The 25,746-nt window shown below is 48.0% G+C and overlaps 10 protein-coding genes across 10 annotated transcripts; 5 read left to right on the forward strand and 5 right to left on the reverse strand.

Moving 5' to 3' along the window:
- Positions 1–82: 82 nt before the first annotated feature.
- On the forward strand, positions 83–2,042 carry HD556DRAFT_1355257 (uncharacterized protein). The gene is made up of 5 exons (XM_041302454.1): positions 83–518; positions 576–644; positions 709–938; positions 996–1,642; positions 1,695–2,042. Exons 1-5 carry the CDS (start codon positions 340–342, stop codon positions 1,956–1,958), a joined length of 1,389 nt encoding a protein of 462 aa, XP_041162729.1. The 5' UTR covers positions 83–339; the 3' UTR covers positions 1,959–2,042.
- HD556DRAFT_1355261 (ras guanine nucleotide exchange factor domain-containing protein) lies at positions 2,043–6,771 on the reverse strand. The gene is made up of 10 exons (XM_041302455.1): positions 6,134–6,771; positions 4,741–6,076; positions 3,917–4,690; positions 3,671–3,865; positions 3,445–3,610; positions 3,244–3,397; positions 2,946–3,191; positions 2,807–2,896; positions 2,541–2,757; positions 2,043–2,487 (listed from the first exon to the last, which is right to left on the reverse strand). The coding sequence occupies exons 1-10, from the start codon at positions 6,692–6,694 to the stop codon at positions 2,180–2,182; spliced, it is 4,047 nt and encodes a 1,348-aa protein (XP_041162730.1). The 5' UTR covers positions 6,695–6,771; the 3' UTR covers positions 2,043–2,179.
- On the reverse strand, positions 6,772–10,739 carry HD556DRAFT_1355268 (P-loop containing nucleoside triphosphate hydrolase protein). The gene is made up of 12 exons (XM_041302456.1): positions 10,396–10,739; positions 10,203–10,342; positions 9,572–10,152; positions 8,670–9,522; positions 8,451–8,615; positions 8,304–8,400; positions 7,842–8,253; positions 7,595–7,794; positions 7,415–7,543; positions 7,223–7,360; positions 7,120–7,171; positions 6,772–7,067 (listed from the first exon to the last, which is right to left on the reverse strand). Exons 1-12 carry the CDS (start codon positions 10,625–10,627, stop codon positions 6,878–6,880), a joined length of 3,189 nt encoding a protein of 1,062 aa, XP_041162731.1. The 5' UTR covers positions 10,628–10,739; the 3' UTR covers positions 6,772–6,877.
- On the reverse strand, positions 10,740–12,589 carry HD556DRAFT_1288965 (CobW domain-containing protein). Its single transcript, XM_041299364.1, has 8 exons — positions 12,369–12,589; positions 12,193–12,306; positions 12,071–12,137; positions 12,007–12,016; positions 11,766–11,954; positions 11,600–11,709; positions 11,499–11,545; positions 10,740–11,447 (listed from the first exon to the last, which is right to left on the reverse strand). Exons 1-8 carry the CDS (start codon positions 12,389–12,391, stop codon positions 10,844–10,846), a joined length of 1,164 nt encoding a protein of 387 aa, XP_041162732.1. The 5' UTR covers positions 12,392–12,589; the 3' UTR covers positions 10,740–10,843.
- Positions 12,590–12,688: 99 nt separating this feature from the next.
- HD556DRAFT_1431022 (phosphotyrosine protein) lies at positions 12,689–13,808 on the forward strand (the record flags this gene model as incomplete). Its single annotated transcript, XM_041304962.1, has 7 exons — positions 12,689–12,774; positions 12,829–12,936; positions 13,022–13,144; positions 13,194–13,255; positions 13,310–13,449; positions 13,565–13,680; positions 13,742–13,808. The coding sequence occupies 7 exons, from the start codon at positions 12,689–12,691 to the stop codon at positions 13,806–13,808; spliced, it is 702 nt and encodes a 233-aa protein (XP_041162733.1).
- Positions 13,809–13,886: 78 nt separating this feature from the next.
- Positions 13,887–15,632, reverse strand: HD556DRAFT_242157 (UDP-galactose transporter). The gene is made up of 6 exons (XM_041309994.1): positions 15,420–15,632; positions 15,325–15,364; positions 15,243–15,267; positions 14,271–15,189; positions 14,074–14,213; positions 13,887–14,024 (listed from the first exon to the last, which is right to left on the reverse strand). Exons 1-6 carry the CDS (start codon positions 15,431–15,433, stop codon positions 13,966–13,968), a joined length of 1,197 nt encoding a protein of 398 aa, XP_041162734.1. The 5' UTR covers positions 15,434–15,632; the 3' UTR covers positions 13,887–13,965.
- HD556DRAFT_1355301 (uncharacterized protein) lies at positions 15,499–16,373 on the reverse strand. The gene is made up of 2 exons (XM_041302457.1): positions 16,085–16,373; positions 15,499–16,030 (listed from the first exon to the last, which is right to left on the reverse strand). The coding sequence occupies exons 1-2, from the start codon at positions 16,166–16,168 to the stop codon at positions 15,551–15,553; spliced, it is 564 nt and encodes a 187-aa protein (XP_041162735.1). The 5' UTR covers positions 16,169–16,373; the 3' UTR covers positions 15,499–15,550.
- A 519-nt stretch (positions 16,374–16,892) lies between these two features.
- HD556DRAFT_243634 (uncharacterized protein) lies at positions 16,893–19,552 on the forward strand. The gene is made up of 4 exons (XM_041309997.1): positions 16,893–17,244; positions 17,310–17,877; positions 17,926–18,417; positions 18,442–19,552. The coding sequence occupies exons 1-4, from the start codon at positions 17,062–17,064 to the stop codon at positions 19,410–19,412; spliced, it is 2,214 nt and encodes a 737-aa protein (XP_041162736.1). The 5' UTR covers positions 16,893–17,061; the 3' UTR covers positions 19,413–19,552.
- A 140-nt stretch (positions 19,553–19,692) lies between these two features.
- HD556DRAFT_1233079 (Mdm33 family-domain-containing protein) lies at positions 19,693–20,966 on the forward strand (the record flags this gene model as incomplete). The annotated part of the gene is made up of 2 exons (XM_041297563.1): positions 19,693–20,149; positions 20,206–20,966. The coding sequence occupies 2 exons, from the start codon at positions 19,693–19,695 to the stop codon at positions 20,964–20,966; spliced, it is 1,218 nt and encodes a 405-aa protein (XP_041162737.1).
- Positions 20,967–21,083: 117 nt separating this feature from the next.
- HD556DRAFT_242769 (CPSF A subunit region-domain-containing protein) lies at positions 21,084–25,727 on the forward strand. The gene is made up of 15 exons (XM_041309996.1): positions 21,084–21,406; positions 21,472–21,743; positions 21,793–22,272; positions 22,319–22,436; positions 22,490–22,801; positions 22,849–22,994; positions 23,049–23,483; positions 23,538–24,006; positions 24,054–24,173; positions 24,228–24,381; positions 24,428–24,693; positions 24,745–24,993; positions 25,045–25,153; positions 25,200–25,383; positions 25,436–25,727. Exons 1-15 carry the CDS (start codon positions 21,200–21,202, stop codon positions 25,647–25,649), a joined length of 3,735 nt encoding a protein of 1,244 aa, XP_041162738.1. The 5' UTR covers positions 21,084–21,199; the 3' UTR covers positions 25,650–25,727.
- Positions 25,728–25,746: the final 19 nt, after the last annotated feature.

Below are 25,746 nucleotides of genomic sequence, written 5' to 3' on the forward strand. Positions count from 1 at the left end.
CACATGCATAGTTTTGCCTCAAGGGAAATTGAAATCAAAATGTAATTGGATGATTAGAAATTCTCACTTCGAATTTCGATACTGGAACAAGCTCTTAGCACATTTCGGCAGATGGCGAAGATGTCCTCGCGAAATGACACCATGCTGACCCAAATTTCGAGTTTGATCTGAAAAGGTAAGTTTTGAGTGCGGGAAAATGTGATGGGCAGTTGGCTGTTGCTGGGTGGTCTCTATTGTTGGAACTGTCTTGGTGAAGTCCAGCTGACATGTACAAGACCATGAGAAAGTTGCGTCTGTGCTCTCCACTGCTATGCTAAGGTCTGCCAGGCACTGTCATTGATGATGGGGAGCCTTGTGATACGTAATGTTCGACTTCCATGCACAGACCATTCAGAGGCTTCTGCATGGGACATAGCCTGCCTTGGTGGCCGAGTACAGAGTATAACCTCTTCAGGATCATGCATACCTCACGAAGAAGCTGCAGTTATCGAAGCCAATGGCGGGGTGCTAGTCCCTTCGTATGTTTGACTTTTAGCACAAATCAATTGCCAGGTTTGAAAACTTTCTATATCTAGGTTGTGCCACTCGCACATCCATCTCGACAAGTGTTTTATACTCGGTCAGTGTGACCCGTTGGTTACTGGGTACGTTACATTATATTTTTCTTCAAACAACATGATTGAAATGTTGACCTTGTCCAACTTGAAGGTCTTTACCTGAAGCTCTTAAAGTAACAAATAAAGCTAAAGCAGAATTTCCAAAGGATGTCGATAATCTTTACGCTAGGGCAACTTATCTCATCCGAGAGAGCGTGGAGTCTGGTGTTACTGCGATGCGAGCCTTCGTTGAGGTGGATACAACGGTTGGATTCACATGTCTAGATATGGGACTTCAGTTAGCGAAAGAATGGGCTGAGGTTTGTCATATCCAAATAGTTGGTCTGCCGCCTTGAGTTCCATTACTACATTTTTGGCGGCACTGATATCTGTTTTCAGCTTTTGCCCAAGAGGCACTCTACGAATTTGCGGACTCAACAGAACCCGGTCCAAATTACAATCTGCTTTGTGATGCAGCTTCTCGCCCAGACGTTTCTGTCGTTGGCTCTGCGCCTTGGGTTGAACCTGACCGCGCACATGCTCTCAAGAACATCGAACTCATATTGTCTCTCGCTGAAAAACACGACCTACATGCGGATTTTCACCTGGATTACAATCTCGATCCGGACGCCGTTCCGATGGTTTGGGATGTGTTGCAGCAGATGCGTCAGCGATCCTGGTGCAAAAGTAGTGGCAAGCGTGTGACTATTGGACATGCAACCAGGTTGGGACTCTTTTCGGGCGAAGAGTGGGCCGAATTAAAGCGCGCCACAGACATCTTACCGTTGGAGATTGTCGCACTACCGCAAAGTGATATCTACATGATGGGTCGTGCGGATCCTAGCGGGAGAGTTCCTGTCCCGCTCGCAGGGCGCACAATCAATGCGCCTCAGGTTTACCGCGATCACGGAGTCCGTGTTGCGCTTTCTGTGAATAACATCGAGAATGCCTTCACGCCCCAGGGGTCACTTGATCCCCTCACACTTGCTAGTCTTGGCGTCGCACTTTTTCAAGTGGGCACAGAACCAGACTGGAGAGTACTTTTGGTAAGTAAATTGGATGGAGTTAGCTCTGGCCATAATTTGACGATTGTCACAGCGATCGGTGTCCACAACATCTAAAGAAGCCATTGGTATCATGCACGGGGGCAGTGTTAGTGGAAAACCCGCGGATGAAGGCGATGGCATTGTCCCCCGTGTTGGTGATCCTGCTGATTTCGTTGTAGTACACGGGGCGCGTCGGTGGCAATCTGCAGTGCTGAGCCCGGGATTCGACCGCACAACATTTTACAAGGGCAATGTCGTAGCAAGACGAAGGGCTCAGAGGTGGAATGCAAATACGGGTGGAGAGATCACCTACTAGTTAGAATGGTTATATACACTTGCTTTAGGCCACACAGACTTCATTTGGAATCATGATACTCGGAAGGATGATTAATCTGATTCATGTCATGGTGACACCACCTCGTGAGTCGTCAGTAACCAAGCAACTGGATATAGATCATCAATAAGTACTCAGAAGCAAGTTGTATTCCTACAACTATATGAACTATATGAAGATAAGACACATATAGAAGTCCCCATTTACAAAAATCCGCTTTCTTGCAGCAATCGAGCCATCTTCTCGTCTTCTCTCTCGCGAGGTTCGCGTTCCAGACTGAGGTTCCAAAAATAATCGCCTACATCAACCTGCTCGCTGAACTTAGCAAGTGACTCCTCAAGGTAAGTTTGCACGCTCGTAATAAGATTGAAATTATGCGGGAATGTTTGCCAGCGCTGAATGTCTTGGATCACCTCCGAAGCTTTCTGTCGTTTTCGGAAGTTCACCAAGTTACCTGGAAGAGTGTCCTTGCTTCCATCTTGGATGAACGTCAGTGTAGTGAGGAAGACGCCTTTACATGTAAATGAATACATATGCAACAAAGAATCAAAGTAGAAAGCTCACCAATGAAAGGCACACAAGGGGGCGAAACTCTTGCAAGCGTCGAACGATAATTATTGAAGTTCTTGCCTGAATCGATGGTCATCTCGCATGTGTTGAGTTGAGTCATATGTCGCGCATTCACTTGCTCCCATGAGCGCTTGAGGCGCCTTATAGGAGGCGAATTCAGTCCAGATACTATAGCAACCATGCTTGAGTAATTGTGCATCGAGCGACATCGCTGAGGGAAGTAAGCATTGTGCGAATGAATTCCGTAGCAGACCACTTACATCAGCAACACTTATAAACTGCTTCAAGATAGCCGAACGCTTCCTGGAGTCCTCGTGGGTGAGAACTGAGTCAGCTACCCAGTTAGCAATCTGGTAAAGTTATGAGCATATGATGGCTATCGTGAGGGCCGGATCATACCCGATTGCTTGTCTGAATCACCCGAGCAATGTTATCATTGTGATCTGTCTTTTGCTCCCGCGAACGCTGTAGACATTCCACCGGTCGTATCTTCTGGTATAAGTAACTCTCCATAATTGTCAACTGCCGCGCCAATTCCAAGGGGTCTATGTCCAAAAGTTTCAACTTCTTATTGGGCTTGGGTAAGATCGAGGTAGGTGGACTGCCTAGAGTAGGAGTCAGGCCTTTCTTGACGTCTCCTCCACGCTGTGGTATCTGAGTCAGACAACCTAAACCATATCAACGGCGCTGAACTCACTGCGCGTTCAACAAGTGAAAGTAGTTGCTTTGCACCTCCAAACTTGCTAACATCCTCATTCTGCAAAAATTCTTTCATTCGATTCAGGATGTACATATCCTCTTTCTCAAGGAAATCTTCATCCGAAACCATGGCCTTGAGAGTATTTAGGACACTGAAAATCACATTAGGTATAGTGCGGAAGAATCAACAATGACGCACCGCATCTGAATGACATGTTGCTTGAGCTTTCTCCACTCCTCCAACTCAGTGGGACTCAGACCTTCCGGGGTTTGGATGCGGAAGCGGCGGACGAGGTGGTCGAAAAATTCATCAAGGGTAGTGAATGACTTGTACGTCATCAAGAATGTTTTGATGAACGTAGGGTCTATAATGTCCCCATACTGAATATGATACCGTAGGCAGATAGATCACGAAGCACCCGTACCTGAAGGATCATGTGACGTGAGACGTTCGACCAAAGCTGGAACAGTTCCTGCTCGAATGCTTCCATCTACATCGATAGTCATGTCACTCTTCGTGTAGTCGGGTCGCAGATACCAAGGCTTTGTGCTGATGATGTGCTCAGGAGCGTCATCGCCAAAGATTTTCTTGATTTTCGTTGCTGTTCTCGTGGTCGCAGCTGTACATATCATAAGCCGAGAAAGGGAGGGAATATACAAGTGTCGCTTACAGTCATCGTCAAGCACTGAAGCCGAGTCGCTCATAGACAGGACATCCTGCGGTTTATCAAATGTCGAAGGGATCAGGGTGTGTACAGACATAGTGGGGTCGTAGCTCGAAGCCGCCGACTTAAGTGACCGATCGGTAAGCGTAATGGTGGCATCAGACAATTGGGATTGGCTTCGGAATGGCGCGCGGTCGCCGAGATTGACCACCGACTTTTTCATTCCAGACGCACCGAAAGCAACTGCGATGTCAACAATGTCCTCGCTCTCTGGGTCTGCTGGGTCAAGGACCGACATGGGACGGGCGTCAAAGTTGCAGTCGATGATGCTTAAACGTGACATGCGCCACTCTATTGCACCTGTGTATTCCCCTTGTGCCATGTCTGCTTGATCGTGGCCAAGAGAAAGTAGGGTATCAAGGGTTTGCATGAGAAATTGGAGATTTGACTTGAGGGAGACGGAGATGGCGTCTAGGTACTCGCACTGGAAGTCACGATCTTGTCGCGAGACTCTGTAAGTGAGACGACGAACTCGCTGTATCGTGAGAAGCAGTGTGGCTGCGTCATCGTATAGAGCTTGTACTACTGCTTCGAGCGTGCGTGCGAGTAAGCGAGCTTTGTCCACGGTTTGAGCGTACAGAGCTGCACGTTCAGCATCCGCCACATTGGAATAGAAACCATCGATATCGACGTGACGGGCGATGTGGATATTGGCAACGAATAGGAGGAGTGATGAAAGGCTAGAAAGAAGCTCACGACCTGTAATCCATACTCGTTGCTCTGAAAATATATCAACAGATAGATCACAGCACAGATACTGACACACTCACGAGGTTCATCGCCAATAGTCTTGAGTGCGGTGTGGAATGTTCCGAATCTGGCCTGCATTGATACCATGTGCGTCTTGAACTCAGAGAAAACATCGCCATCTAAAATTCGCTGAGGGGCTTCATCATCATCATCCAGCGGTACCCAGCCAAAACCCCTCCAAGACCCTGCATACCCCGCACCGACTAGCCCTACCCCAAGGTAGACTGCGGAGAAGCAACCCAGAACTCGTTTTGCTCCTACGCCACCAAGTCGTTCGTTTTGGCACCGCTGAACTTCAACAACGAATGTCACGATGGCACGATCAAGCTCTGCCGCGTCACTTTCAACACGGGATGCCGTATCATGTGCCGCAGGACCTGAGTCATACTCCATGGCTCGAGCAGAAAGAACAAGCTTGGATAATGTGGCAGTTACTTTCCGTTGAGCTGGTTTCAAAAGCGTCTGTGATGCAGTCGTCTCGCGACGTCCACGGATACCGCGTGGTATAAGGTTGTTGGGTATGTGACCAGGAGGTGCAGATATGTAAAGTAGATTGCGGACGGTGATGACAACAGCCCTGATGAGGCTATCAAGGACCTGTCCGTGTTCTGCTCTTCGAGATATGCCGATTAAAGACTTGTTTTTCTGGACAACGGCAGAGATGGCGTTGTGTGCGACATTAGATAGATCGGAAATAAGGTCCGGGAGTGGTGGTGCTAATGATTGCTGGAGTGATTGGGCAATTTTCTCAGCCGCGGTAAGCTCAACGGAAGACTTTCTAAGAGCTAATTGGTCCGCAAAAAGATCCTGACCACTTTGAGAGCGCCCACTGGTTGATGGTGAATCACCGTGGTCTGGAGAGTAGAGGCAGGAATCTTCAGAATCACTGACATGCTCCGGCTTGCTGTGACTCCGGTCCTGCCCATGTCGGGTTTGGGATGTCGTTGAATCAGATCGAAATCGCGTTTGCACCGAATCCTCATCCAGACTATTGGATAAATCTGACGAGGTAGTGGAGGAGCTGGTGAGGGCACGAGTCCTGCCATTCTGTACAGCAGCTTCCGTTTCTGGGATTGTCCAGCTCACTTGACCAGTGAGCTTATTCCAGTAATAGTAAGACATGCCATCATCGGCAAGTCGTCTCACCCAAGGCTCAGGCGTCCCAGAGCGCTTGAGAACACCAAAACCCGGGATGGAAGATTCCATCGAGGCGCTGAATCCTAGCCCTGCGCTTGTGCCTGACCGCGAACTTGGTGGAGAGGAAGCTAGTCCAGCAAGTTCATCAGCGGATACATCATCGCCTTCGATGGGCAAATCTCGCGAAATTTGGCCTGTCTGCGTGTTAACATAGTAAATCTGGAGAAGAGGATATTGGTGTGTAAGGAATCATAGCAAGCAAAATGCTCTGCTTACCTGACCATCCTGTGTAACTTGGGGCATCCAAAAATCGCTTGACAAAGTCGCGCTGTGTTCCGCAGCACTGCGGGATTCGTGAAGACCGTTGGATGGAATAGACGGGTCACGTTTATTTCGCGACCATTCACTGTCTGATAAGTGGGGGTCCTGTGTCCGGGAATGAAAGTCATTCGAATGAGTACCGCGAGCTACTTCATGGGTTTGCTGGAAAGGTCCTTGTTGAGTTGTAACGTCATGGTTGGAAAGAGCGATCTCTGCCTCCTCATCAGATAACACTACTACATAATTCGACGGAAACCATCCCCGTTCATCGCCAAGGAGTCCGTCCCACCAGCCTGACTCGAGCTGGGTGAGAACCTCGATGATTTCATTCTTGTGGAAGGAGAGAGAGGAAGCATCTTGTGTCTGGTAGTCATATAGAGCTCGACAGAAGAATGTGGACATATATTGCTCCTCCGGAAGCTGTGAGATCTGCTGTTCCTGTTCGACAGTAATCGTGGTGGATTGTGAGGGATAACAGTTGACACCATTGTACATGGCGAGGCCGATTGCAGCCATATAACAGCTGACGTAGAATAGATAACCTCAAGTAGAACGAATTCTGATGGATTGGCGGAAGCGGAGAGAAGTCAACTCAGCTAGCTAAGATGAGCCGTATGCCCTCACAACGGACTATTACGTAATAACACAGTTCATATCGCGTTACTTAGACCACGCAACTGACAGTAAAGTCTACCGATCTCACCGTTTCAGCGTTCTTTGCTTCTCCGCGAACTCCACTATTTTCCGGTCCACAAACATACCTTTTCGCTCTCGCACGCTATCCATGTAACCTTTTGCGATATTGTCTCGGTCTGCTTTTTCACCCAGGTCTTCCAGCTCTTCCTCAGTCGTTGGTATCCAGAAGGGATCTTGATCAAGCAATTCGTATCTTGCGCTTCTTTTCAATGACCTGCGAACACCCAACAGGCGGTATCACTCACCCGCTGAAAATTAGCTGTGGACTTGCAGCACCAGATGTTCGTTTGCGTATCTCTGTATCATGGTATGAGACTACCCCATCGCAGCTTGCGAATTCAAGCTCACCGTCTGCGAAACCAAAACTCTCCACAACTGGAAGAAGAGCAGATACTGTGAAGAACGTAGTCCCCTCCTTCATCTCTTCAGCCACAATTCGACCACGTCGTTTTGCAACCACTCCATAGACTTTTCCAAGGACGTCCGCTGGAATGAACTCTAATTAATATAAGCTCCGGAACCGACCAGTGGATCACATACTTGAGGCTTGAATATCACACGAATATATAGCCAGCATAAGCCTAGGGGACCAGTCGAGCAGTCCATTCCTGCAGGCATCTCTTACCGCTGATATCACGGAGCCTGTCACTTGTGATAACCTATTTTGGACTGTTCAAAACGTTTAAACATATATCCTGAGGTCCACTTATAAAAACATACCGATCTCCTTTTGGACGCCGTCGGCATCAACGTCAATCGATTCAACAAAATAGGCCATCCCTTCGACAGGCTCAGCACACAATGGTCCTTGAAACATAGCTAGCTGGAAGCCTGTCTCAACGTAGCCCGTGAAATCAACATTATTGTTGGATGTGTTGGTGGGCTGAGCTAGAAGATTCCGTGAGAGGCGATGCCTCAGCCTGAATACAGCATCAGTGACACCGCAAGGAACCATAAGGCGACGCACGATAACGGTGTCATATCTTTACGATAGTCAATAAGAATACAGCCCCCAGCGTGATGGGGACCAAACGACCAGATTTTGTCGCAAATATCGACCCATTCCCCGCCAGCTTCGTTGCACTTCTCTTCCAGTGCATTCCAAAATTGGTCCGCTCTAACACTTGGAGTATGGAGCACATCGCCTTGGACACTAACCAATTCACTCTCAGAAACAATGTCGATACTGTTACTGGAGGTATCTCTGCTTGTTTGACCGTCCCTCTGCAATGCTCTGAGAGTCGTTAAATTATGCAGCAAGAATTGCAAGATGATACCGGGGACAGGCGCCGAGCGAATCGAAAAAGTGACCAAGTTCTGTGTGCTTGCACCCTTGATTGTTCCACGGGCAGCATTTGGAATTTTCGAGGGTGCCATATCTATCCTCAAAAGGTGAGTGACGAGACGATGCATTGCAGACTATGCATACCTTGGGCTTTCACAGCTGTTTCGCGGAAAGGAACAATTGGTTTGGACGCTTGAATCTCCACACGAGCGAATCTCTCTCGCAAGTCTTTCAAACATCTCTGTGAATAGGGTGAACGAAAGTAGATGACAATGAACAATCAAATCATACCTCTAAGTGTAACTCTCCTGCAGTCAGAATCACATGTTCTCCAGTCTGTTGCTGGAATGTTTCAACGCAGGGATCAGCTTGAGCGAGGAGCTTCATCCCGGCAACAAGTTTTGGCATATCAGAAGGGACGACAGGTTCAAGCGCAACCCGCACTATAGGGGATACCTATGATAGAAATAATGGTCAGCAGTGAGATCCAAACACTCCTGGGACACTTGCCGTGCGAATAACACCACCGATGTTAATGAGACTATCATGCACCTGGACAGGATCTGCGCTCTCCGGAACGCCTGTGCTTTGTGGCGCACAAAGTGTGGCATTCCTGTACACTTTGCCTCCCAATCCCCTGATTGCAAAGGTGTTTCCTGCCCTGACACTGTCCACGGGGATAAGCTCCCGGCCCATCATCACGTACAATCCTTCAACTTTGGCCGGAATAAGATGCGCAACATTATGGGCGTGATTTGGAGGAAGGGAGGTATTGTACTTGGGCAGCACGCAGTATATGGTGGAGCCGGTGCTTATTGTCCCTGAATACAGTCGTGCAAAGCCGAGGATAATTTCAGACTCTTCAGAAACGTCTAACACCTCTCCTAGACTACGAGGTGATTCTGGGGCTGCACGGGGAGGGTCTGGAGTCCCTGAGACTAAAACGCTGTTATCTCGTGCTTCTTTGGCATCTCGCGCCCGCTGGCGTAACTCGTCCGCTGTCGCAACCCGTTTCTTGTTTTCCGGAAGTTCTTTGGCTGCAACAGCGAACATCTTGCTTACATATGCAACTACGACTGCGTTTGGCGCGAAGTTGGACGTGAAAAGATCCTGCTCTAACTTGTTTTTGGGTTGTATGTTTTTGTCGAATACGTTAGGATAAAGCATTTTGGGGATGCGAATCGCCTGGGCAACAGGAGGGGAAGGAACGACATCAATAGTCGCCTGAATGATGCACGTAGACAGCGAAAGCCACTGTGTAAAAATCGTGGACAGCAACTGCCGACTGTCTTTTGACCTCAAATCCCGAGGCAAAATCTTCAGATTAAGAGCTGTTACAATCTTGGTCACTTTATCTGTGTTCCTAGGAATTTGTTAGCATATCATGTGGTATCATATGAAAAGATGATTACGGGTTCATCACAACGGCATCATAGACCGCCCAGATGTTCTCCAACACAAATTGGACAAACAATGGCTTTAATGTGCGTCCGCGAAGATGTTTCTGACTGATAACTTTCTTGGTTTTGGGATCGAGATAGAAGTCGCCCCACAAAACGCGCCTTAGATTGGCTTCCTTGAAACCGAGCTTTGCAGAATATAGCTGGGCGAAGTTCCCGACTCTGAAACCCCAACAATCAATGGCAGACGCAAACACTACATTACCCCGCTCCGGCGCGAAGTAGATATCTTCGTCGTCTTTCTCCTTGAAGTCATCTGTGTCATTGATGGATGCTTCGGCTTCATCTGCAAGTTGTTCCTTCTTTTCAGCAAGACGTCGATCGCGCTCTTCCCTCCACCGGAGATCGTCCTCCATCAATTCACTTGCAAAAAAACTGCCCATAACAGCATTCACTTGTTCGATCAGCCGCGAAAGGTGCTGGTAAGCTTCGGTGGGCACCAGTTTCAGCTCCGTGATGAGTCTATCCATTTTGTTGATGACGAGGATCGGGCGGAGGTTATCCTGCCATGCCTGTCTAAGCACAGCAATAGTCTAGGCAACTGGGGTTAGATGTATTCTGTGTCATAGACAGACTTACCCACCTGCGTGCACACACCTTCGACGACATCAACAAGGACCAGTGCACCATCACATAACCGAGATGCCGTGGAAACTTCGCTCGAGAAATCGACGTGTCCCGGTGTATCAATCATATTGACGACATATGTCTTTGGGGACCTTTCTAGGCATGTTTATTACTATTCCTTGGCATATGCATCATGGTGAGATGTGTACCTTCGTCAGGTCGTCCCATGACCTGAAACTTGAGCGATACTGCGCTGCTTTCCATCGTGATCCCGCGCTCTTGTTCATCCTCTCTACTATCAAGAAACCTCAGCTTCCCCGCCATCCGATGAGAAATAATGTTGTTTGCCGCGAGAAGGGCATCCATCAGTGTAGTCTTTCCGTGATCGACATGCCCGAGAGTCGTGATTATTCGAACGTTAGCTGGGTCTGGGGCCTCCATCGATGTACCTGTTGATTCTATATGTACAGCTACGTGAGGAAGAAAGTGGGTGCGAAGCGCGTGTGGTCTCTCTAGAATTGATATGATCGCTTTAAAATACGAGTTATGACTTGCCCGGGCCGGTGAACCATCGGAAGCGAGTTTCCGGATAAGGAAATCGCGAAGCGCTCCAATGCCAAGTTGTCTTCCAAGCATATATGTAACAAACTGAGCTCCCTACACTAATAATTTCTTGAGGCTCTGCCTAACAGAGTCATCTAAACCCTTCCCGATCAATACCAACTTCCCTGAATCGGGAATACCTGTAACATCCCCTTCTACTAAGGATAGGTCATACATACTCTGCACGCCCTGTAGAACGTACTGCTCCCCGGATTCCATCACGAAAAGACCCTTACAACGAAGAACCTTGAGTTCAGATAGTCCAGTCTGATGGTAATTGTCCGGGATTCGGTTCTCCCACAGAACCGTACGTATCCACTCGTCTAGTTCTTGGAGACGATGGCGGGTTAACGTAGGAAGAGTAACCTGTAGACTAGATATACCACGCAATTCGTAGTGCTTAGAGGAGACGGTGTGTCCTGCGTGGTCATGGTTGTCATTGTCACCACGTGGGTGTTGTGCAGATTGCAACCCTTTTGCCCCCCCTGCGTATGCATTGATGTTCATTATATGCGCTAGATCGATTTGGCCGCGGATAGTTCGGTGAATTGGAGCGGAGGGATTGACCCTTTGTATGAGCTCTTCAATCGAGCGCAATTGCTCTTCCGATGTCAGGTCGACTTTGTTCAGCAAAATAACATCGGAGCATGCTATTTGTCTGGAGATGTTGTAAGTCGCGAACGAGATTCAAGATATGATTCACAATCACCTGAGGCTTTCTCCAACGCCGTCGACAGAATGATCTTCTTCCATTTGCTAGAGTATGATTTAGCGGAGAAACTTGCACAAATCAGAAAAGCGTCGATGTACCTGTTGACCAAAGACAGCGTCGACGACGCAAATGACGCCATCCAAGGAAATCTGTCGACCTAAACCAGTGGCATACTCTTCATTAAGCCAGAACATAGAAGCTATAGGGCCTAGGAGACACAAAAGTCATATGAAAAACATCGAGAACAAATCATGGACTGCCTACCAGGATCAGCAAGGCCAGTAGTTTCTAGTAGAATATGGTCAAAGGCGCCTTTCCTTTGCATAAGTTTCTCAATAGCAGCTACGCCAGCGTCTTTGATAGAACAGCATAGACATCCATTTGCCAACTCAAGGAGCTCCTGTGACTTCTCTGCTGTCGGGTCATCTTCCGAAGAGATATTAATGGTTTTAGCTATGCTTAATGTTAGCGAGGAAGTTCACATCGTCAGGATAGTAACAGAAACCTTCGATGCTCTTCCAACGGATGTTTAATAGACGTAATCATGAGAAAATTAAATCATTGCTCACTGATGTATCGCCAAATTCATTCATGATCACGGCTATTCGATACCCGTGATGCTCCGTTAGAATACGCCTAATGAATGATGAGGTAGGAGCATGGTGCGCGTGGTGTCGAGCATTTCGCGTACCTCAGCAGGGTGGATTTCCCCGCCCCAAGAAAGCCACTGATGATTGTGCATGGTACTCGACCAGTCGAGGCAGAATCAGGCATGAGCTGTTTATCTTCGTGCTCGATCAATGTCCTTGTAAGCAAGAACATTAGCAATGCAGACGAGCGACAGACTAAAACATACCGCGAACATACGGTATGTCATCATCGAAGTCCATGACTTTGATCTTGAATGCTATAAATTTGGAACTCGCTTCAAGTGACTGATTTCATGTATTGAGAAAAGTGAACGACCATATATACGGAGATGTGGCTCACTGGTCGGGCGGATCAATGGACTCAGGTTGTAGAACGAAGACGGGAGCAAAGCTTCAAGTTGCCGCCGGCGATGGGATGGTGACGATACTGCTTCCGAACATTATGGAATACTATAACATTACTCTCGGTAGCTTGTTCTTGCTCTCCGTTTTATGGCACACTAGTACTCATTGATGCACATGTCTTTCCCATCCACTATGTCAACTCCTTCAAACAGCGTGTTTCCGCTCACAGATGAATCCCTCAAAAACCTGATACAGGGTCCAGGAGATGTGGAATGGAGGTATGCGCCGCACACATTCCTGCGCCACGGCTATGAATGCGCTCCATTTACCAGGTATGAAATGCGTCGGGAATGTCAAGAGATCATTCCTGGCCTTCTACTAGGCCCTTTCCAAGCGTCAAAGTCGCTCGAGGTGCTCAATTCGCTTGGCGTCACTCACATGTGAGGTTCAAACCCTCTTTGAATCGACGACCCAACTGATTAATCAATGCGTCTCTTATTTTATCCCTTGAAATTATATCCAAAGACTTTGTATACGTGATAAGAAGGAAGCATTCTCCGTGAAACCACGTTTCCCAGAACGTTTCGAGTACCTTGTGTTGGACGTGGAGGATAACGAAGACCAAAATGTCATTCGTCTGTTCCCGGAGTGCGTATTTGCTGCACGATATTCCATGAACATGCTAACAGTCACCCAGAGCTCACAATTTTATTACTGAATCATTGAATAGAAAGGGCACTGTTCTAGTTCACTGCAACGGTGCGCTCTGCGCTTGATTGTTTGCAGCGCCAACTCAGTCCACTTACGATACAGGCGGGATTTCCCTTTCACCTGCCTTTGTTGTCATGTTCGTCATGCAGCGTTGTCAATTGTCATGGGAGGATGCTCTTCACCTTGTTCAAAATCGTCGCTACTGTATTTCGCCAAATGGTGGTTTTTTGACACAGATCAAGGTGTGTTTTGTGTCCCCGTGCTTGGCCGGCTTTGCATTCCTGTGCCTCGAGCCTTTATCTTGCACTGCAACGAATCCTTATATGAGGAGTTTTATGTTCTTATGTTGTGCTCCAGGAATACGAGTCGATATACAAGGCATCCGTCGCTGTTGCTGGATTTCCACAAGGGCAGATGCAAAGAGTTGTCTCCCGGAGGAAGAGAGATGACGATGACGATGAGGAGGATTTCAGGTGTGTCCATCTTTAGATTAATTCCCATTCTTTGTGTCCCTCAAGTTCAACAATCTATCAGAGAGGAAGACCGCAAAAGAGCATTAGTTGACGGAGAAGGGGACGACGCAATGGCAACAGATCTATGACCGTGCTTTCTTGGAGCTTTCTCCGTTTCCTCTAGTTCAATTCTGTTTAGTCTACCACTATTGTATACTCGTTTTAGAAGTATTTCGTATCCTGTCATGATGAATGGTATAAGTTCTGTTGGGGTCCGATATGACCCAGTTGTCAACTGGGTATGATCTATAGTGACTTGATCTTTGCCTTTTCTTTCTCCAGTAGAACACGCTTTGCGTGGACCTCTGAAGAAAGTAATCAGACATAAAACATCCGCAGCAACAAGGCCCTGACCTTTGCGTTTTACCCACGCCTCAACTGAGATGCCCCCAAACACAATGCCCGCGCCTGCCCACTGCCCGAGTGTGAGTCTGTGGTCATAAACTACTACAGAGAGAACCATGGTGAACATCTTTCTTGTCAACGTAATCATTCTGCGGATTTGTGATGAGCAAAGAGCGTAACAGAAACCCCAGAAAAGGATTACGAACACTAAAGTCAACGATCCAAAGTGCTGTAACGTCTCGAAGATGAACAGCTGCCCAAGAGCGCCAGTCAAGGAAAACTGGACTAGAGGTATGATAGCAGAAGGATGCGTCCTTATAAACCCAATTGCATTTGCAAATTCTGATTGTAAACCGCTCGAGGGGTGAAGCACAGGAATGTGCGGCAAGGGAAGCGTTCCAAGCGCCATAGTCAATAGCGTGCAGAATATATTGATCCAGAACATCATCTGTTGTCCGGTCACCTTGTACCGAGCGAACATCTCGTCTTGCGTCGAGTTCACCGCGCCATCGAGAATGAGGTTGATAACAAGGTAGAGAATGCCAATCAGCTGGCTATGAGACCCCTGCTCTCCATTGGATGAGGCTTTTGATGGCTTTTCATTCCCAAAGCCCATGAAGACACTGATTCCGGCTGTGACCATCGCGACTACGATATACTTGTGTGGAGCAAAGCGCCTCCTGTACATGACGAAATTCATGAGCATCACTGGGACGAGTTTGCAAGACTTCCCCAAGACCATTGTAGGATACGTTATGTACGAGAGGGCTGCGAAGCCAAATGGAGCGGCTAGCGTGATAAAAGCCGATACTTGAAGATAGCGCAAGAGGAGAGCTTTGGATGTGGACGAATAAGTGTGCAAATGCGCGCTTGAGGAATGAAAATGGCCGTTGACTTTAGTGCTCGAAGATCCGTTTGTTTTGGAATGGGATGAATTGTTCGTTTGCACCATGGAGGCAAGGTCCAGGCCCAGTAGAGATGATAGTGATGACCCTGATTTTCCACGGATGAGTATGTATGCGAGGGCAGACAGTGAGCTCAGGAAGCTTTGACAAGTCCCAAGGAAGAGTGCCGACTTGAACTTGTCCGTTGATTGTCCGTCTATGTGTTGAAACGGAACTGATACTAAGAGCTTGTCTTAGTTCATGCAATTGGTTGTGTTTATACGTTGTACTTACGTCGTTCCTGTGCAACAGCCCATAGCTGAACACAACGCTGGTGAGCAGCTGTCTTTCGTCAGAACTGGTGAAATTAGCATACTAGGAACATTGAGTAGACTCCCAGAACACATAGTCCAAGTCTGTCGTTCAAAGCTCCTGAATACAAATGCGGGCTCTTTTAGTGAAAGGGCTCACCGAAGGGCCGACATTGTGTGGGCACACAAGGTGAAGGTGGTGGTGTTGGTGTTGAAACAAGTTGAAACGTAATTAGTTTAGTTGCAAAGTGGTACGTGTCAATCATAGTAAGACCTAGCCCTAACCCCAAACTAGGGTATGACATCTAAGCCCAGTTGGGCACCCAGCGTAAGAATACCTTCCTTCAAACGAATCACGTCCTCTCTAGTTGGCCTACCCTGCAACGGTCTACTTGTAGCACCAGCAGTGAGCCTCTGCAGCATATCTTCTAATCCCTCCATCTCTCTCTTCTGCAAAAGTTCCTCACTCTGTTCGATTAGATCGTCATTTGCATCAAGATGCTCTCTGGCGTGTTGCTCTGCTTCCTGATCGACAGGAGCGATATCGGAGAAGCGAATGCCTGCGAGCGAAGATGATATTTGGCGTGCAGTTGTTAGGGTTGTTGGGTTTTCTTGGCTTTTTGAGCTCAAAAATGATGCAATCGCAGAGATTACGCCACGCATTGATCCCAGATCACGGCCAATCGGAACTCCTACATGCGCAAAACCAGCGTCGAACCCCTCTTGAAGTGCGGATTCCTTGCCTGCGATTATCCCTTCTCGGTATCCAGACTACAGATGGAAATATCAATCAAGGGAAGAATGAAACATGAGTGTGCATGGTACGTTTGTGAACTCATTAGAGAGTTTTGCCCAGTCTGCTTCGGGAGCATAGTCTGCTCGTGGGTCTTCCTCCCAAGGTGAATCCATGCTGTAAAGCTGGACTCAGATGCTGATGCCGCAAACATGTTTGAATGTGTCCCACCAATATTTATAAGTACACTTAGTGGATGAAATGAATGATCTCTGAGTAGTTCTGCCGGCAGTTTACATACATTTACATATTATTATTATTTTCCCGTATTGTAGGTTTGCCTAATGCAGACATTACATGGTATAATACCAATGGAGTCTTTTTGATGAGCATATAGAGAATGGCTACGTTGTTATCTCTTGCCCAAATGCGTTTGTCTCAGACCTCAGCCACAGCCACGTAGTTAGCTAGACCATTCCTTCATTAGCAAAGTCGTTAGCAACAGCCCCATCTGAATCCGATCGATCGGACCGCCGAGGCTGGATCCTAGTAGTACACTTATCCACGGTTTCTGCGAACAGCTGGACTCAGTAATTGCATGTATGAGTCACTATGATTAGTCAGGACAGCTGGGCCGCCACTGGCTTGAATACCGGTGAATTTACCCAGACCGGGAATATTCATAGAAATTGGACCACATGACACCGGCGCTTCCGGATCCAGGCTTCTGCCGGCACAGGTGGGTATCATTGTGTATCGCTCTCATGATACGATCAGATCAACTAGTCGAGCTAGCGTTGAAACATGCCGTCTGTACTGTACTAGCTGATATGAAGTGTTTTATCGTGCTGACTAATTAATACTGACGACCATTATAATCACTTTATAATCTGATTCGGAAATGTACGTGGGAAATTAGATACATTCGCCACGTCGGCATTTTAGTGCCTTGCATCGCTGTGCTTCTTGTCCTTTAACTGTTCTCGAGCGACTATTCCTGCTTGTTCTTCCCAAGCTCGGTTTCGTTCTCTTCACTACTACAATTATTTCCTCTAGGTTTCGTCCACTAATGGCTGTCGCGTCCTCCTCGGACGTCGCAATACTTGCGCTGGGCGTGGTCCTAGCTGCTGCATATCTTTTTCGTGATTCAATATTCTCTTCCTCGACGCCCAAAGCTGTCCCGGTTGCCCCTTCGAAACTTGCGAACGGCCATGGAAACCCACGAGATTTTATTGCTAAAATGAAGGAAGGGGTAAGCTATCAGCTTCCAAGGTTCATGATCGCATCAATGTATCATATATCTGATATTCTTCTCAGAAAAAACGTCTCATCATATTCTATGGTTCGCAAACTGGTACTGCCGAGGAATATGCAATCCGCATTGCCAAAGAGGCAAAAACCAAGTTCGGACTCACATCTCTTGTCTGTGACCCCGAGGAATACGACTTTGAGAATCTAGATCAAGTCCCCGAGGACAGTTGTGTCATTTTTGTCATGGCTACCTATGGCGAGGGTGAACCTACCGATAACGCAGTTCAGCTCATGGAAAACTTGACCGATTCTGCATTTGAGTTCAGTAACGGTCAACATCGGCTCGAGGGCCTCAAATATGTTGTTTTTGGTTTGGGCAACAGGACTTACGAACACTACAATGCCATAGCACGTCAGGTAGATGACGAGCTCACGAAAATGGGCGCAGTCAGGATCGGCGAGCGCGGTGAGGGAGATGACGATAAGAGCATGGAAGAGGACTACCTAGAGTGGAAGGACAATTTTTGGCCTGCATTCGCTGAAGCTTTGGGTGTAGAGGAGGGTCAGGGTGGTGATACCCCAGATTTTGCTGTTACCGAATTAGAATCGCACCCTCCGGAAAAAGTATATCTTGGTAAGCACCTGCTGTGCATTTTTGTACGCCTCTCATTTTGGTCTGTAGGCGAACTTTCTGCACGTGCCCTTACAAAGACCAAAGGCATCCATGATGCTAAGAACCCGTACGCCTCTCCGGTCAAGATTTCTCGCGAACTTTTCCAAGTCGGTGGAGATCGTAACTGCGTCCATGTCGAGCTTGACATTGAAGGTTCTGGAATCACATACCAACATGGCGATCACGTCGGCGTCTGGCCTCTCAACCCTGACATTGAGGTTGACCGTCTCCTTTGTGCACTTGGACTCTACTCCAAGAAAGATACCGTTATAAACGTCGATTCGCTCGACCCTGCTCTTGCCAAGGTTCCATTCCCTGTCCCTTCAACCTATATCAGCGTCCTCCGCCATTACATCGACATCAGTGCTGTCGCCGGTCGTCAGATTCTCGGTGTTCTTGCCAAGTTTGCTCCTTCCCCTGAGGCTGATGCGTTCATGCGTAACCTCACCTCCAACAAGGATGAGTATGCAGCTGTTGTCGCGAATGGATGTTTAAAGCTTGGCGAAGTCCTTCAACTAGCTGCAGGCAATGACATAAATGCCCACCCTACACCCCAGAACACCACTGCCTGGGCTATTCCCTTTGATATTGTCATCTCATCAATTCCTCGTTTGCAACCTCGCTATTACTCTATCTCGAGCAGCCCCAAGCTTAACCCTACCTCCGTACACGTGACGGCTGTTGTTCTCAAATACGAGTCCATTGCGAACAAGCTCGTTACTTCTCGTTGGGTACATGGTGTTGGCTCAAATTTCTTGCTTAATATCAAACACGCCGCTAATGGCAAGACCGCTGACGCTAGCGAAGGAATTGAACATGTATCGCTGCCGGCGTATGCCATCGATGGTCCTCGTGGGGCGCACAAGGCTGAGGATGTTTACAAGATTCCTGTCCACGTCCGTCGTTCTACGTTCAGGCTACCGACAAACCCCAAGAGCCCTGTCATCATGGTTGGACCTGGCACTGTAAGTCAATTTGTTAGAGTACTTTGCGGCTTTCCGCTCACAGACATGGCACAGGGTGTTGCGCCATTCCGAGGGTTCATCCAAGAACGTGTTGCTCTTGCCCGCCGAACACTTGAGAAGAACGGCGATGATGCTCTGGCAGATTGGGGTCAAATCTCACTCTTCTATGGTTGCCGTAAGTCAACAGAAGACTTTCTCTACAAAGACGAGTGGCCACAATATACTGCCGAGCTGAAGGGCAAGTTCACGATGCACTGCGCATTTTCGCGGGAGCCGCCATACAAGCCTGATGGTAGCAAGATCTACGTGCAGGATCTCATTTGGGATGACCGGAAGAATATCGCGGACGCCATCCTGAATGGGAAGGGATATGTATACATTTGTGGTGACGCCAAAGCGATGAGTAAGGCAGTAGAGGAAGTTCTTGCGCGGATTTTGGGCGAAGCGAAGGGTGGGAGTGAGGCAGAAGGCGCGGCTGAGATCAAGCTGATGAAGGAACGCTCACGGCTAATGTTGGATGTCTGGAGCTAAAGGATATCATTGGTTTGGGTCATTTATTTGCCAGCTTATGACACGTCAGCACGCCGTGACACGACACTGATATTATATTGCAATAGATTTATGTAAACTGCATGAATATTTGTTGTTCCGTTGCAATCTTCCTGTAGCCTATTTGTTGAGTCTCCCATAAGCAAGACCTGATAGAATAATTGTTCTTTCAGCTTCAGGCGCTAACCAGATCTATCGTTTTCGGTGCGGCTCGGAACCGGCAGTGTGTCTTCTGCTCAACTATATTGGTCTAGGCATTATCATGCTGGGGACTAGGGTATGGAGACCAGTAAACAATCTACGCACATTCTCCCATTCATGTCTGCGCCCTAATGTGCAATCAACGAGATCTCTGTCGCCGGGGCCATCAAATGTTGACCCGCAAGCCCAATCCCGCCAGGAAACTCATGCTAACGTGCCTGAGGGCGTTAAACATCCATCCGGAGTTGTACCTGCTGGTTCAAAGGTCCAGTCCGACTCTCCTCGGCAACTCAACTCCAAGATATCCGCCTACGATCTAGACACCATCAAACAGCGTATCGGAGATTGGATTGCACTTGCAACTGCTGGATTCAAACAGCAAACAAACGGACTCCGTCAACGCACAGATGAGTTCACGCAGAAGACGTCCACAAGATTTTTTCAATTGGGCTCTCAACTCAATCGCGTAACGGGCTATGAGGAGATTGACTCGCTTAAACAACGGGTAGTCGAACAAGGTGTGCTGCATTCCTTCATTGTGTTTGTGCTACAACTGAGACTTATGTTGACGAAGAGGCTAGAATCATGGCTACTCGTCAAGCAGCTCGAGAGGCTAAGACATCGTATGATGATGCTGTTTTACAGCGCTCTCTTTCCCAGCGCCAAGTGAATGAGCTCTTGCAGCGTAAATCGTCGTGGACAGACGCCGACGTCAGCGCCTTCACTTCTCTTGTACGTTCAGATCACCAACTGGAACAACACGAGATCGCGACGAAGGCCAAGGTCTCCGAGAATGATGATGCATTGGATAGAGAGTTTGCTGAGCTCATGCGCGCCATTCTGGCTAGGTACCACGAGGAGCAAGTGTGGAGTGACAAGATCCGAAGTGCGAGTACCTATGGGAGTATAATGGTGCTTGGGGTCAACGTGGTGGTGTTCATACTGGCGATCATAGTGGTTGAGCCATGGAAGAGGCGGAGACTGGCGCAAACGTTCGAAAAGAAGGTGGAAGAAATGGCTGCGGAGACCCAAGCTCTGATAGAGTCTGGGATTGCGAAATTGGATAAGCGGTTGGTAAAGCAGGAGGGACTGACCTCAGAGATTGTGGAAAGGGCGGCATACGATGCTCGAGATTTGTCTAGCGAGTCGTTGTCAGTGCCAACTGTGACAGTATCTGTCCCTGGGAAACAAGCAGACGTTGGACCAGAGCACTCATCAATATGGTCGCATCCGATATCACGAATAATTCAAGACCGGGAGGTACTGCTTATTGTGGGCAGCGCTATTACAGGTAGTGCAGTCACGCTGCTAGCCCGAAGTCTTTTCGGAACTTAGCTTGCATACTTACGCGAGCCGACTCCTCCCACTGGCCAACCAGCTTTTCTGAATCTCATAACGATGCTAGTGTACCTAGTCATTTAGATCTGGACTCTGTACACCATGCCCTACTACACTTGCAAGCACCACATCCACGATAGATAGGGGCTGGGCCGCCTTTAGAGGTTCACGTGATTTAAACCTTGCTTTCTATAGTGTAGGTAGTGGCTGTGCTAGCTACACAGTTCACCATGAAGGTCGTTACCACCTTTCACCCGGCGTCATCTGTCGTGGATTCGCTCAAATTTAGGTTGAAAGATGAGCACCCATCAGAGTTTCTTGTCATTGCAAAGTCAAATAGGCTTGATATATATGCGCTACTTCCAGAAGGGCTCCGTCATCAACAGGGTCTTGATATCTGGGGAAGAGTCCGAGTTATCAGAGCTGTACCAGTCTTGGTGAGCAATAACTGCAAAAAACACGTCTGGAGTGTCATATTAAGATTATGGGACTCGTTTTCTAGAGTAGAAGCAGTATCAGCCTGCTCGTGCTTACCGATCACCCAGAGCCAGAGCTTATATTCCTATCTTTTACTGTAAATGGCGCAGGCTCAACGGGGATTACTGTCACGAAGTATCTCTCATTGTCTGAGCGCAGTGCTCGGCCGGCAGAATTCTGCCATACCCTTCTAGTTGATCCTTCAGGGGGTGTGGCTGTCGTGAGCGCGTACACAGGCAAGCTCAAGGTCGTGGTGCTTGACCAAGACGGAGGATATGACCATGACTTTGATGCATCGTATGTCGTGGCATTATTCGCGCTAATTTTCCTCATATTTTCTCGTCAGAATAACTGAGCTCAACCTCCTGGATATTACCTTTGTGTCAACTTCTCGGGATATGTATACCTTGGCAATGATGCACATCGACTACCAACAACGCCTCCAACTTCTTACTCGCGACCTTTCTATTGAGGACCTCCAGCTTTCCACATTACCCTCGCCACTCCTCCCCTCACTCCCTGTCCCAGGCAAATTATTTAGTACAGCCATGGACGACGACGGAACCCCTACCATCATACATATCCCCTCTTATAAGGTTGATGATGATGATTTCGAAGGTGGTATCCTCATCATCGGTGGGCGAAAGATCATGCTGTACGATTTTGTGGACGTCGAAACGCGGGCTAAGAGGGAGAGCAGGAAGAAACGTGCAGATAAGAAGAAAACTACTGGAGATACGGAAGCAAATGCTAAAGAGAAAGGGATGGAGTGGAAGAAGAGGAAAGCTAGGGCTGCGGTAGAATGGCCATGGGCAGAAGTCACTGCGTGAGTTCCGTTTGTAGGATCGAGGCTGCGGGCTCACCAATGTTAGATGGTGTCATGTTGACGACAAGCGGAAGTACTTGATTGGGGACCGCTATGGAAAGCTCGCGTTGCTTTCGATAAACCTTTCTGGAGGTACAACGCTGACATTGATGGCACTCGGGGAGGTAGGTCTGCTCAAGTCCCGCTGGTCGTTCTTGTTCTGATCATCTTCACTAAGACGTCTGCACCAACTACATTAACTTACCTTGCTAACCAAGTTTTCTACAATGGTTCGCACTTTGGTAGCTCGCAATTGCTCCAGATTACTACTACTCCATCTTTTGCGTTTGACGCCCCTACATTGCCTGTTCCATCTACGATACCGACCATCAGCCCTAACGCACTCAACTCCCATGTGTCAGGTAGAAACACCGATGCATCAGGTTATGTTGTCGTTGGATTGGGGAGTTATGTCACTGAGCTGGAGTCCTTCAGCAACCTCGCTCCGATACTTGATGCTGTGCTGATCGACACCGATGGCAGTGGACAGGTATGTCAAATGACTGTCTACTGGCTTTGGACGCTGAGGTGATGCAGAACGAAATTGTAACATGCTCTGGTGGCAGAAGCACGGGAAGCATCAAAGTCATACGGAGTGGCGCTGACTTTTCCGAGAAAGCGATAGTTCAGGGGCTCGGGAATGTCACCCATATCTGGCCATTGAAAGTAATGTACCGTGCACCGTAAGTTGTTTATTTGTCCCGACCTCTTTTAGAACCGCTGATGATAAAATTAAGCGATTATGCACATGTCGTGGTCTCAACTTTGCAGGAAACGCACGTTTTTCGTTTTGACAACGCTTCATCGATCTCCAGCATTGACGGAGACAAGAACACTGGTTTTATCACCGATTTACCTACCATCGCAGTCTCAAATATCCTTCGACGCACGTACAACGCAGAAAACAAGTCCGACTATGCAGATTCTAGTTATGTTATACAGGTTGTTTCGAAGGGCCTGTTATTACTTGAGTATGATCCTGATGTGCAACAATACACCAGAATTGGCGAACCATGGACCTTGGAAAAGTTTGCAGATCCTGGTAAAGAGGGACTGTGGAAGGGGCGAGAGATTGTAGCTGCGAGTATCAACGCGAGCCAGGTTGTGCTTGCACTCAACTGGGGGAGGGTGGTGCTGCTGACTCTGGATGACAAGCGATTTATCAAGCTGAGGTGAGTGTAAACATCTAGGTGAAGATTTGATTTGATTGTTGTCCATCATTGCAGAGAACGCAATTTTGTGCACAACAATCGTGATGCAGAGATTTCAGCAGTCTCGTGTCTTCCACAGGATCCAGCCAAGCGTTTCACGTTGAACATTGTGGTCGGATTCTGGACATCGAAGCACGTCGAGATACTCTCACTGAGACTTGCGGACGGAACCATGCCCACGGTTACAACGTCCCCTGTACTCCCCTCTGCACCCCGCTCACTGCTGTTATACAATTTCACGTCTGATGACTCCAAGTTTTCAAATGTACACCTACTCATCGGGCTTACGGATGGTTCCATCGCGTCATTTTTGTATCGAAATGATCAATTGCTTGATCAGAAACTGGTTTCCATCGGAAGTCTTCCCGTAACAATGCGTTCGTGTCGTATTGGTGCGAGACAAACAGTGCTTGCGTGTGGAAGCAGGACAGCAATTTTATTCTGGGAGAAAGAGAGATTGATGTATTCGCCGCTTATACTCAAGGTCTGTGACATTTTTCGCGTCATTGTCCTTGACCAACGTGTTTGCAGGATGTGACAGCTGCAGCGGAATTGAGTACAAGTGATTACCCATCGTCCATAGTCCTTGCCAACTCCGATAGTCTGGTCTTTGGGAACGTGAACAACTTTGATAAATTGCATATTCGCTCTGTAAGTTAAAGTACTTGTCTTTCCATAGGAGTCCCGCTGACAGTTAGTTCTCAGATACCTCTCGGCCTCAACAATCCCTTACGCATTACGCATATTCCTGCCCTTAGAGTTTTTGCCGTCGCATGCCGTTACATAACCCCGGCTCGCATCGGAGATGTAGAGGATATCAATGGCTCCATACAAGTCTTTGACGACATATCGTTCAATAGTGAGTCAGGTTCAACGCGCAAGATGGTTATTAATGATATGAATAGAGCTCGGGCATTTTAATTTGGAGCAAGGCGAGGAACCGACGTCACTGTTATCCTTCACAACAAATTCCGGATCGTATCTGTGTGTAGCAGCAGTGACTCTCGAAGATGAAGACACCGAAGCCTCCAAGGGACGTATTTTTACTTTGGAAATGACGTCGAATGCATTGCAGGTAAACATGTCTGTCGTAACTTCGTATGACGTCAAGGGATGCCCCTACGCATTGACGTCCGTGAATTCTATGATCGCTGCGGCAGTTAATAGCATGGTAACGAACCAGCCTATAAACTGTGGACGCGACTGCTCATTTGCCCCGCAGGTCGTTGTCTTCAAGATGGACACAGAGAGCGGAAATATGATAATGGCGAAAATAGCAACCTGGAACCACAACTATCTAGTGACGAGCCTCGCATCTCGCGGCGATATCATTCTGTTAGGTGACGCAATCAGCTCGATCTCGATGTTGCGGCTCGAGGACAACCGACTGCACTTGATTGCCAGAGACTATGGCCCACTATGGCCCACCTGTGTCGAGCTCATGGGTAACTCCACCTTGATTGGTGCAAATGTAAGCTGAAGTCCATTGTTTGACGTTGTATACTTATTCTCTTGTGCTCAGAGTGAATACAACCTTTATACATTCAGTCTCCAGGACTCGGGAACGCGGGAGCTTCTGGAGAGAGACGGAAATTACTTCCTTGGGGACTTGGTCAACAAGTTCCTGCCTGGTACGTGTGCGCTTTATCGTCACTTTCCCATACTTACGCATCTTAGGCACATTGTCGTCTCAGGAGGTCTCGCTCGACTCGCCGATGCAGCCCCAACAATTGTTCTTCACGTCTGCAGGCCTTATCGGTGTGATCATCGACCTTGCCGATGACCTTGCCTTGGATCTCACTGGCCTTCAACGGAACCTGTCCAACTATATCCAGAAACAGGAAGGGCCAAACCACACAAAGTGCGTCATGAGCCCATACTTTCAATAATTATTCAATTCACTTTGCGCATAGGTACCGCGCGCCAAAGAATGTCCGCGGTCGCAGTGACGCAGATGCGTCGTCCTTCGGGTTCCTTGATGGCGACTTCCTCGAGCGCTTCTTACAGTTTGTGGGAACCCCCCAGGCGCTCAAACGGATTATGGATGGACAAAGTGAGCCTGAAAAACTCACGATATCGGCAGACAGGATCCAGAAGGTGCTTGAGAGCATGCAAAGCATGCATTGATCGAACAAGGGGAATAAACAAAGTTGCAATTTGATTACTCTAAACCAATCATTCATCATCGAATCACAAACATGCCATAATGTATCAAGATTGGTAC

Source organism: Suillus plorans (assembly GCF_016647745.1).
Source record: "Suillus plorans strain S12 chromosome Unknown HD556scaffold_15, whole genome shotgun sequence".
NCBI classification, from domain to species: Eukaryota; Fungi; Basidiomycota; class Agaricomycetes; order Boletales; family Suillaceae; genus Suillus; species Suillus plorans.